At 24.8% G+C, this 11731-nt stretch overlaps 1 protein-coding gene across 3 annotated transcripts; it reads left to right on the top strand.

The window, feature by feature from the left end:
* The first annotated feature begins 84 nt into the window (after positions 1-84).
* On the top strand, positions 85-11439 carry LOC117178984 (plasminogen-binding group A streptococcal M-like protein PAM). Of its 3 annotated transcripts, none has more exons than XM_033370583.1 (5): positions 85-264; positions 740-789; positions 4482-5717; positions 5962-6021; positions 10665-11439. In XM_033370583.1, the coding sequence occupies exons 3-5, from the start codon at positions 4521-4523 to the stop codon at positions 10998-11000; spliced, it is 1593 nt and encodes a 530-aa protein (XP_033226474.1). In that variant the 5' UTR covers positions 85-264; positions 740-789; positions 4482-4520; the 3' UTR covers positions 11001-11439. The 3 variants fall into 3 exon arrangements, with proteins under 3 accessions (XP_033226474.1, XP_033226473.1, XP_033226472.1); XM_033370582.1 differs by having other exon boundaries at positions 686-789; XM_033370581.1 differs by lacking the exon at positions 85-264 and adding an exon at positions 272-572 and having other exon boundaries at positions 686-789.
* Positions 11440-11731: the final 292 nt, after the last annotated feature.

Genomic DNA, 11731 nt, shown 5'->3' with positions numbered 1-11731 from the left:
CCTGACTGCCTGCTGACTGTCAAATCTCTGACTCAATTTGTCAAATGTCATTTTTCTCACATCTGTCATCTGTTGTCGATCAATAAAAAAGTCATCTTATTTATATTTTTGATTGATTCATAATTTTAAATAGAAAAAGTTCTCTTACAATAAAACAATAGTTTTTGGGTGAAGAAAAAATTATTTTTATTCAAGGAAAATGATATTTACAAAATAAATACAGTCCTTTCAGTGACCTTTAGGTTATGTTAAATGAATAAAATTGTGAGTAAATGATAAAATTTCTTTGATTAAACAAATATATATTGTTTTGTATTTTAATTTATGACTCAAGAAAATAAAGTTCTTGGAAATATCTTGACCACTTGAAACCGCTTTTGCGCATTTGTGCGCATTCCACCAACTTTGATTCCACCCACTCATTTCAACTTCCACTTTTTATTCTTCTGAATGACGTCACGACTTTCGCAGAGCATGTTGTTTATAATTTGGATGCTGTGATTAAAATCGGTGCTTATATCAACAAAAAAGACGTCGAATATTATTCATGAGCGTCCGAATATTTTTTTAAAGTGAGGTTAACTTATTGTGCTGTTTCTTACAACCGAAATGGAATTAAAATCGAATGAAGCATGTAAACATATGTCAATTTGTGATGCTTCTGTCTTTACGTTAATTACTTTAGACCCTGTCAAGTATTCAAAGTGCAAATCGAATTCTTATCCGTGATTTTCATCAGCTGCCACACATTCTACTGAGAAGAAAACGAAAAAAGTCAAATAAAAGAAGGTAAGAAAATGTAGATTTAAAAAAATATATCTTTGATCAGCAGTGGTTCTGTTGAGATCTACTGTTATTGTTTTCTATTTATTATTCAAAATAATCTACTGTCAATTCATTCTTTTGACATTAAAGTTTCGGCTTGCTTTTCGGGTGGTTTTTTTTTGTTTCGCGACTTTCTGCACGTCAATGTAGTTTATTAGTATAAAACCTTATCTTTGATTTTCAAGTTTGTAATTTTTCACTTCTGATTTAAATGATTGAATTTTAAAAATCATTATGGACAATTTGACAATTAACTTTTTTAACTATTTAGTTTCAATATCCTAATTTCAGAAATCTTACAATTAAACAAAAAAATTTGAAATTATTTTTTTTAACGCTTTCAAAAATGTTTCTTTTTTAGTTGAATATTCATGTATTTTGTTGAAAATCTGTCTTCTTTTGGTAGAATATTCATTCTTTATATGTAAAATTCAAATATTTTATAAAAATTCCTTTTTTTTTTGTTTTTTGCTGTAAAAGTGTCTTTTGTTGTAGAACATTAATCTTAATGACTTATTCAAGTTTTTGGTTGAAAACCCGTATCTTTAGTTAAAAATTTCTTGAAAAAGTCGAATATTTGTTTGAAAATTTATACATTTTTTAATTAATCTTTTTTTATAGAAAATTAATCTTCTTGTTTGGAATTTCATTTCTTTAGTTTAAAATTAAGTTTTTAAAAATTAAAAATTAATTTTTTAACTGAAAATGTAACTATTCCAAGTTTTCTCTTTAAAAATTCATTTTATGGGTTAAAAACTTTTTTTTGTTAATCTTAAATTAATTTTTTAATTGAGAGTTTACCTATTCCATCTTTTTCGGAAATTTATCCTTTTTATTAGAAATTAGATGTTCTATGTTCAAATATTTTATCTGTTTGGTTGGAAATTTAACTATTTCGTTGAAAATTAATTTCTTTTACTGAAAATGTAACTTTGCTATTTTTGGGCAAAAATGCATCTATTTTGTTGAATATTGAACTATTTTGTTGAAAATTTGCTTTTTTGTGTTGATAATTGATATTTTTTAATTGAAAATTCATTCATTTTGTTGAAAATTGGTATTTTTTGGCAGAATTTTTTTTTTTTTAGGCAAAAATTCGGCTTTTAACTGAAATTGTAACTATTCCGTATTAGTTTGAAAGTGTATCTGTTTCAGTTAAAATTTCTGTATTTTGTTGAAAAATCTTCTTTTGTGGTAGAATATTATTTTTCTCAGTGACTTATTTATCTTTTTAGTTGAAAATTAATTTCTTTGGTTACAAAAAATTTTGTTAATTAATCTTTGTTGGTAGAAAATTTATCTCCTTGGGTGAAAATTCATTCGTTTGGTTAAAAATTTTAATATTTCGTTGAAAATTCATTTTATTTGGTTGAAAATTAATTTCTTTTGGAAGAATATTATTTGACTTTTGATTTTCAATTTTTAAAATAAATTTGTAATTCTATTTTCTCAAAATGTAAGAATTTTTAATTGGAAGTTTCCAAAATTGCGTAAATTTAAACTGCAAATCTTGAAAATTGAACAGTTTTTAATGTTGAAAATTTACAATAACAGAATTATGCACTTTTGAAGATTTACATGTGAAATTTCTTTTTTCAAAATTAACCAAATTTAAGAAATTTTATTGATACATTTAAAAATTTTAAGAGATCTCAGTCGTAATTATTCAAAATTAAACTTAAAGAAAAAAGATTCAATACTACATAATTTTAAATTATATTAAAAAAAAAAAAAGATCTTCAATCTAAAATCTGCCAGATGGACTAATTTTAAAAATATGAGCGAAATTGTATATTTTAAAATATAAACATTCAAACCTAAAGAAATTCGCGAATTTTCAATTATAAACATCTTAAAAATGGATCAGTGTCTTTTTTTGGAAACATGCATCTGTTTTTGTTGAAATTTCGTTTTTTCAGATAAAAATTAATTTTTTAACGAAAAATCAAAAGTTGAAAAAACGATATTTTGCTGAAAAATCGTCATTTGTGGTAGAATATTAATCTTTTAAATGACTTATTCATCTTCTTGGTTGAAAATGCATATTTTTAGTTGAAAATTTCTTTAAATCCTCTTGGTTGAAAATTCATTTCTTTAGTTGAAAATTCGTTTTTTTAATTAAAAATTAATTTTTTAACTGCCAATATAACTATTATAAGTGTTCTTGTTAAAAATTAATTTTTTTGGTTAAAAACTCGTTTTTTTCATTTTAAATTAACTTTTTAATTGAGAATTTACCCATTCCATCTTTTTTTTTAAATTTGTCTTTTTTGTGAGAAATTAAATCTTCTACGATGAAAATTCATCCGCTTGGTTGCAAAAATAACTATTTCATAAAAAATTTATTTATTTGGTTTAAAATTAATTTCTTTGACTGAAAATGTAACTATTTTATTTTTGGCCAAAAGTTATTTCTCTGGTTGAATATTGAACTATTTTGTTGAAAATTCGCTTTTTTGTTAAATATTGCTCTTTTTTTATTAACGATTCATGTATTTTGTTGACAATGTTTTTTTTCTTGCAAAAATTAATTTTTTTAACTGAAATTGTAATTATTCCGTGTCTAGTTGAAATTGTGTCTTCTTGAGTTAAAAAATTCTGTATTTTGTTGAAAAATCGTCTTTTTGGTCGAAAATTCATTTCTTGGTTAAAAATGCTTTTTTTTTTAAATGAATGTTTTTCGGTAGAAAATTTATCTGCTTAGTTGAAAATCCAATAAATTTGGTTAAATACTTAACCATTTCGTTGAAAATTAATTTCTTTTGGAAGAATGTAATTTGATTTTTGATTTCCAAAATCGTCAAATTCATCTAAGTTTCCAAACTTTTTATTTATAGAAGTTTAAAATTAAAAAGCAAATTCATTGTACATCTTTCAAATTCAAACATATTTATTTGCAAATCATGAAAATAAAGAAGTTTCCAGTTGTAAATCTTCAAAAATAAAGTATTCAAAGAAATTCTTCAAATTCTGTACCTTTAGATTATAAATCTTAAAAATAAAATAATTTGTAATTCTATATTCACAAAATCTAAGAATTTTCAATTAAAAATCTTCAAAATTGCGTAAATTTAAATTGTAAATCTTTAAAATTGACGTGTTTTTAATGATGAAAATTTACAATAAAAAATTATGTACTTTAGAAGATTTAAATGTGAAATTTCTTCCGTGAAAATCAACCAAATTTAAGAAATTTTATTAATACATTTTAAAATTTTAAGCGCATATTACAAATTAAAGCATCTTCAATTTCCAATCTGAAAGATTGACTAATTTAAAAAATATGTGCGAAATTGTATAATTTTAAAATATAAACATTCAAACCTGAACAAATTTTCGAATATTTTTTTTTCTTCTTATTCCCACCGAGATAAAATATAATATTTTAATGAAAGTTACAAATTACTAAAAGCCAATTATAATTAAATTAGAAAATGTATCAAAGCCGTTGTAGCTATTTTAATATCCATTTACAATTATTAATTATATATTATCGTATTATTTTTTCTAGTTAGTTATAATCAGTTACTATTCCTGAAAAGGTTCCTTACTTATATATTTTGTTTTATTTTCAATAAATCTATTTCTCATTAATTTCTTCTATCCAGCATTGTTTTAGTCGTATAACATTGTCCGTATTTTCGTTTTCTTTGCAGTTATTTAAGCTATGTCATACCGTCAGTTATAAAACCACCATGGACAGTTTTTCGGATTCTTCTCGATGTGAACTAGATTCCGTAACATCCGGAGATTCCTTGCATCAATTAAACGACGAATTCCGACTACGCCTCTCGACTCCCGATTTATCAAACATTGAATTATCGAAACGAGTCGCTTCCCTGGAGTTGGAAAACGAGCGTCTTCGAGTCGACCTGGCAACCTTGAGAATAGAGTTAAATTCGAAAAGCGCGGCTAATCAAGGCTTAAAGGACAAGATCACTGAACTTTATGTAGACGCGCAGTCCGCATTGCAAGAGAAATTCAAACTCGAGAATAATTTAAAAGATTCAGCTAATCGACTAGCTTCGGCTGAAAATTCGACGAAATGGTACCAGGAGCAACTGCACGGAACGCAGGCAAATGAAAAAATCTTGCAGATCGAAATCAGAACCTACAAGGAACTTCTGCGACAAAAACAGCAAAGTTTGGCAGAAGTGACTCTTCAATCCAAGCAAGTGAACCAGGAGTACGCGGATTTGGTTTCAAAATTCAAGGAAGAAAAGGGCCTTCTCCACAATGAGATTAGTAATCTGCGATTAAGGATTGAGGAAATCCTTGATAAGAGGACCGAAAATGAAAACGGAGTATCTTCAGTTCCAATTTCTGAGTTCACTCCAGATCTATCGACAAAGCTAGAGGCTACGGAGGAAGAATTGAGAGAGACCAAATCTCAGTTAAATCTGCTTGAACAAAGGCTTTCGATTGCAGAATCTGCGAAGCTTTCTATGGAAAAAGCATTTGGAAAGCACTGCGCTCTGATTTCTTCAATGGAAGATAACATGCAGATGTGCGAAACGGAGAAGAACAAGTTGGCGGAAAACTTGAGGGAGAGTCGCTTCGAGGCTGAGAAATTGAGATCTGAAAACGAAGCTGTGCAGTCTTCTTTGATGACTTCGAGGCAGAATCAGAGACAGGTGGAAGAGGCGATTTCTCAACTTCAGACTCAACTCGCGAAAATGATTTCACAATTTAAAGTTGTCAAGGCGAGGAACTCGGATTTAGAGGAGAAAGTTACTTTGATGCAGGGAGCTTTGGAAGAAAGCAAGAGGCTCAAGTTACTTTCTTTTAATGCAAATAGTTCTCTTTTGAAGAAACTGAAGAAGGAGAAGAGGAAAGTCCAGAGGCTGGAGAATTTAATTTCCCAGAATGATGACAAACGGAAGAAGGATGAGGTATATTTTTTATCCATTAATCGATTTATTATTTTTGGAAAATGATCCCTACTTTATATTTTTCAGATTAGAAACTAAGAACTTAATATGAAAAATATTTAGTATAATTTTTTGTATTTTTTTAGTTTGAGGGCAAATTTTATTTTTAAATTTTTGTTTTAAAAAGTATTTATTTATATTTTTTTTATAGTCGGTCTGTTTCAAAATATGTGTTATTTACCCAGTTTTTTGGTACATTTTCTAGGCAAGTAAAACGGAGGATTCTGTGAAAGAATATCTTAAGCAAGCCCTTGATGAAAACAAGGTATGGATTCTTTCAGAATTTATAAAATATTTTTTCTGACCAGTACAATGCGTTGATCGCTCTGGAAATCTAGATTCTTTGAAATATTTGGAAATACTTTGATGTCTGCAATATTGAAAAATTTTTGTGAAATCTTCAAAATATTTTGAGATCTGTTGAAATTGTTGCGAAATCTTTAAAATCGTTGTAAATCTTTTGAAATATTTGTAAAATCATCGAAAGCCTTTGAAAATTTTTCAATATTTTAAACCTTTCCGAAATGTTTTTAATCTTTGTAAAATCCTTTAAATCGTTGTAATGTTTTCAAATCTTATATTTTTCCAAATCCTTCAAAATCTTTTGAAATTTTTTTAAAATCCTGGCGAAATTTTTGAAATCTTTGCGAAATTACTGGAATATTTTTTAATTTATTTAATCTTTTTAATTCTTTATAGTGTTTTGAAATCTTTCGAAGGCTTTAAAATATTTGACACATGTTTTGTAATCTTTTAAAATCTTTCGCAGCCTTTTTGAAATCTTTTTAATTCTTTGCAATGTTTTTATATCTTTGGTATCTTTCTATCTTTGGAAATATTTTGAAATACTTTTTAATATCTTTTGAAAACTTTGAATATTTTTAAAATCATTTAAATATTTCTAAATTTTTGAATCTTTGTGAAATCTTTGTCATTTTTCGTGATATTCTCAAATATTTCTGAAAGATTTTCAATCTTGCTGACTTTTTTAAAATCTTGTAAAATATGTTGAAAGCTTTGAAACGTTTGTAATCTTTTGAAATCCTTGAAATATTTTTAAACCTTCAAAACTTCGGAAATATACCTTTATAATCTTCTGAAATTCCTGTGATTTCTTTTACGTCTTTAAAATTATTCGAAATCTATACATTTTGGGGAAAATTTTGAAATATCTTTTTAAATCTTTAAAATATTTCGCCAATATCTTCTGAAATCATTAAATGATGTTTGCAATATTTTGGAATCTTTTTAGATTTTTCTAGTATTTTTAAAATAATTAAAATCTGTTGAAGTATTTTTGAAATCTTTGAAATATTCTGAAATATTTTGAAAGATATGAAACGTTTGAAATCTTTTTGAAATATTTTAAATCTTCGGATTGTTTAAAAAGATTTAAAAGGTTAAAAATGTTTTTAACTCTTTAAATATTTGTAAAATCATTTCAATCTTTTTAAGTCTTATTGAAATATTAAAAATGTTGTCAAGTTTTTTAAAAGCTTTGAAATGTTCGGAACTTTTTGAAATATTTAAATTTTTCTGAATTTTTTAAAACGCTTTGAAGTGTTTGAAATTTTTTGAAATATTCAAGTATTTTTAAAACCATTGCAATCTTTGGAATACTTTGCAATCCTTAAAATCGTTGAAAATTTGTTTAAAAGATTTGAAATATTTGAAATGTTTTAAAGCTTTTAATTAATTTGCAGAATCATTTAAAGTTTTTAAAAAGTTTGAAATATTTTGAAATCGTTGACATCTTGTTAAATCCTTTTGAAATATTCTGAAATATTTTGAAACCTTTGTAATGTTTCAAATGCTTTAAAGTATTTTTGAATCTTTGAAATTTCAGCGAATTCTTTGAAATATTTTGATGTCTTTGAAATCTTTGAAATCTTTTAAAATATTTTGAAACCTTCAAATATCTGTAAAAGCATTTAAATTATTGCGAAATCTTTTGTTTTTGTAATCTTTTTAAATCTTTGTGAAATTTTTTTATAATCTTTGAACTATTCTGAAATCTTTGTAAATCTTGAAATATTTGTAAAATCATTTAAATCGTTTGAAATTTTCAAAATGTTCAAAATGTGTGTTACATTCTTTTATTCTTTATGATCTTTTGAAATCTTTGGTATCTTTCTATCTTTGGAATTCTTTGTAAATATTTTGTAATAGCTTTTCAAATCTCTGTGAAATATTGAAATATTTATAAACCGTTGAAATCTCTGAAATCTTTTAAACTTTGGAAATATTTGCTCCCTTTCTAATCTTTTGAAATTGATGTAATATTTCTTGGAAATATTTGTAAATTTTTGAAAATATTATGAAATATCTTTTAAAATATTTAAATATTTCTTAAATCATTGACATTTTTTGAAATTTTTTAAAGGTTTCTCATGTTAGTGCATTGTTTTAAATTGTAATGTTTTTAAATATTTGGTATCTTTGGATGTCTTTGTAAATATTTTGAAATAGTTTAAAATGTCCTTTCAAATCTTTGTAAAATATTTTTAAAATAATTGAAATCTTTTTAAATTTCAGAAATCTTTTTGAGATCTTTTTAATTCTCTGTAATCTTTGAAAATATTTTGAAATATTTGCAATCTTTCTAATTCTTTGGAATTTTTTTAAATCTTTAAAATCTTCTGAAATATATTGAATGGTTTGAAACATTGATAATATTTTTAAATCTTTTTAAATATTTAGAAAAATTTTAATATTTTTTAAACCATTGAAATATTTTTAAAAAATTGAAGGTTTCTCCTGTTTGTGCATTTTTTAAAATTATTTATAGTTGTTTTTAATTTTGGGTATCTTTGAAAGTATTTTAAAATATTGTGAAATAGTTTTAAATGTCCTTTCAAATCTTTTTGAAATATTGTAATATTTGTAAAATAATTGAAATCTTTTTAAATTTCGGAAATCTTTGTGAGATCTTTTTTATTCTCTGTAATCTTTTCAAATCTTTATGAAAGATTTTTAATCTGACTGAAATCTTTAAAAAAAATTAAAATCTTTTTAATTGTTTGGAATGTTTTTAAATTTTCAAAATGTTCGTAAATATGTTGTAAGCTTTGAAACATTTATAATATTTTGAAATCTTTAAATATTTGTGAAATCTTTGAAAATTTTAAAAGTATGTAGTCTTTTGGATTTTTTTTTAATCTTTGGAAATATTTTTGAAATCTTTTGAAAATTTTGAAATGTTTGAAATCTTCTCAATTCTTTGGAATGTTTTGAAATCTTCTGAAATATGTTAAATGCTTTGAAACATTTATAATATTTTGAAATCTTTGTAAATATTAAACAAAAAATATATTTGTTAAACCATTGAAATATTTAAAGAGATTTTAAAGGTTTCTCATTGTTATGCATTTTTTAAAATACTTTGTAATGTTTTAAAGTCTGTGGTTTCTTTGCAAGTCTTTGTAAATATTTTGCAATAGTTTGTAATGTGTTTCAAAATCTTTGTGAAATATTGAAATATGTGTAAAATAATAAAAATGTTTTTTAATTTCGGAAATCTTTTTGAAATCTTATTAAGTCTCTTTAATGTTTTAAAATTGTCATGAAGGATTTTTAATCTTACTGAAATCTTAAAAAAAAACTGAAAGCTTTGAAATGTTTGAAATCTTTTTAAATCTTTAAAACTTGTGAAAAGACTAAAGAAAATCTCTTTTTATATATTTGTGAAATCTTTAAATATTTGCAAAATTATTGAAATATTTTTGAAATATTTTAAAAGTTTGGAAATCAGTAATTCTATGTAATCTTTTGGAATCTTCAAAATGTTCGGAAATATGTTGTAAGTTTCGAAACGTTTATAATATTTTGAAATCTGTGTAAAATTTAAAAATATCTTTTCAAATCTTTGAAAATATTTAAACATTTTAGATATTTGTTTAATTATTGAAATATTTTGAAATTTTTACAATGTTTCTCATGATTCTGCATTTTTCAAATTATTTGTAATGTTTTTAAATCTGTGGTATCTTTGGAAGTCTTCGTAAATATGTGGAAATAGTTTTAAATGTCTTTAAATCTTTGTGTAATATTGAAATATTTGTAAAATAATTGGAATCTTTTCAAATTTCGGAAATCTTTTTAATACTCTGTAATGTTTTAAAATCTTTATGAACGATTTTCAATCTTACTGAAATCTTTAAAAAAATTTGAAGGCTTTAAAATGTTTGAAATCTTTTAAAATCTTTAAAATTTGTGAATATACCTGATGCTTTTGTAATCTTAAAAAAATTGTAATCTTTGTAAATTTTCGGAAATATCTTTTTAAATCTTTGTGAAATTTAAAAAAAATTTTGAAATCTGTTGTAATCTTTAAAATGTTTGGAAATATGTTGTAAGATTTTGAAACGTTTGTAATATTTTGAAATTTTTGAAATTTTTAAATATTTTTAAAATCTTTGAAATCTTTAAGAAATATTTGAAAACACATTGAAAGATTTTAAATCTTCTTGAATTTTTTTATTTTTTGGAATTTTTGAAATCATTTGGAATTTTTAAAAGTCTGTAGTCTTTTGGATTTTTTTATCTTTGAAAATATTTTTTTGATCCTATGCAAATTTTGAAATGTTTGAAATCTTCTCAATTCTTTTGAATGTTTTGAAATCTTTAAAATCTTCTGAAATATGTTAAAAGCTGTGAAACATTTATAATATTTTGAAATCTTTGCAAATTTGTGACATCTCTTGAAATTTTTTAATATTTGTAAAATCTTTAAAATTGTTTTAAGTGTTTGAAATTGTTTGAAATCTTGAAAATTTTGGGAAAAATCTTCTGTAATTCGAGAAATTCGACCAAGTCGATTGGCCAAACCCTCGGAATAGTATTAATTTTGAAAATCAAACCTTTTTGTTAATTATTAATATTTGTAATTTTCATATATTGTATTTTCAGGAGTTAAAGGAACAGCTCAAGTCGATGACTAGAATTTCAGAAGAAAGTATTGATGAAGGATACGCGGACGGAACATCTCTCGGACTTTCTTCAACGAACTTCCCATCGCCACCGGCACTCAATCCAGTATTATTGACGAAAATAACTGATGTTTTGTCAAAAAGTAAACATCTGATGACTCCAATTCAGTCAGGTGTTAACGAGTTGCAAATCAAAATAGAAAAATTCAAAGAGGACCAGAATTTGCTCAAGTTTCAAGTCCTCACTCCAAATTGTTATAATAACAGACCAATTTCTACGATTTCATCTCCAAACAACACCAGGACTTTGGTCTAATCCGTAAAGTATTAGTAATAATAATTGTACATAATCAGAACTGTGACTGTGGTAGCTTTAAAATTAGACAAATACCTTTGAAAGTTTTAGATGTCGTTTTTAAATATTTTAACAGTAGTATTAATATTACTAAAGTTACAGGATTTTTTACTACTCTAATCTTCGAATCTATTGGGAAAGATTAAAGTGCGATACGCCACCTGGTGACAAAAACCCTAACTAGAGAGAATAGGTACGATTTCAAAGATCCATTTTAATTTCCGCATAAAAGTGTTTTAACGACTTTTGTTGCGGAGCTTAAAGTATTTATTGGATACTAAAAATAAGTATTTTTTCGAGACAAAGGGGTTTAGATACAATTTGTTTCTAATAAGGTAAAAAAAAAAAACACATTTTTGTACAGAAGTATTTTTCTTCAAAAAAAAAAAAAAAAAAAAAAGCAATAATAAGCGATCATTGTTCCCTTTATTGTGATTTTTAAAATATTATAAACTTAAATGGATTTAATATTTAAAAACTGATCTAAAAGTTAGGATAGAATTCTTATTTAAATTCCAATCGCAGGGTGGCCGCTGGACTGGGTAATCGGGAATCTTATGAGACCGGGAAATGATAGTGAATTTATTTTTTAACCGGAAATTTTACAAATTTAAGACAAAAATTTGTCCGACTGTGATTTCCATCGTTTTTTAAATAATTAGTTAAATTGTGATCTTTTTCAATTATATATG

Source organism: Belonocnema kinseyi, chromosome 8, assembly GCF_010883055.1.
Source record: "Belonocnema kinseyi isolate 2016_QV_RU_SX_M_011 chromosome 8, B_treatae_v1, whole genome shotgun sequence".
NCBI lineage: Eukaryota > Metazoa > Arthropoda > Insecta > Hymenoptera > Cynipidae > Belonocnema > Belonocnema kinseyi.
The sequence above is the reverse complement of the archived record's forward strand: the minus strand, read 5'-3'. Positions and strand labels throughout refer to the sequence as shown.

Bases quoted from the DNA above. Each gene is read 5' to 3' on its own strand.
- LOC117178984 (XM_033370583.1), top strand. From the start codon at position 4,521: ATGGACAGTTTTTCGGATTCTTCTCGATGTGAACTAGATTCCGTAACA. The intron at 5,718-5,961 runs GTATATTTTTTA...TACATTTTCTAG, and splicing joins ACAAACGGAAGAAGGATGAG to GCAAGTAAAACGGAGGATTC. The intron at 6,022-10,664 runs GTATGGATTCTT...TTGTATTTTCAG, and splicing joins AAGCCCTTGATGAAAACAAG to GAGTTAAAGGAACAGCTCAA.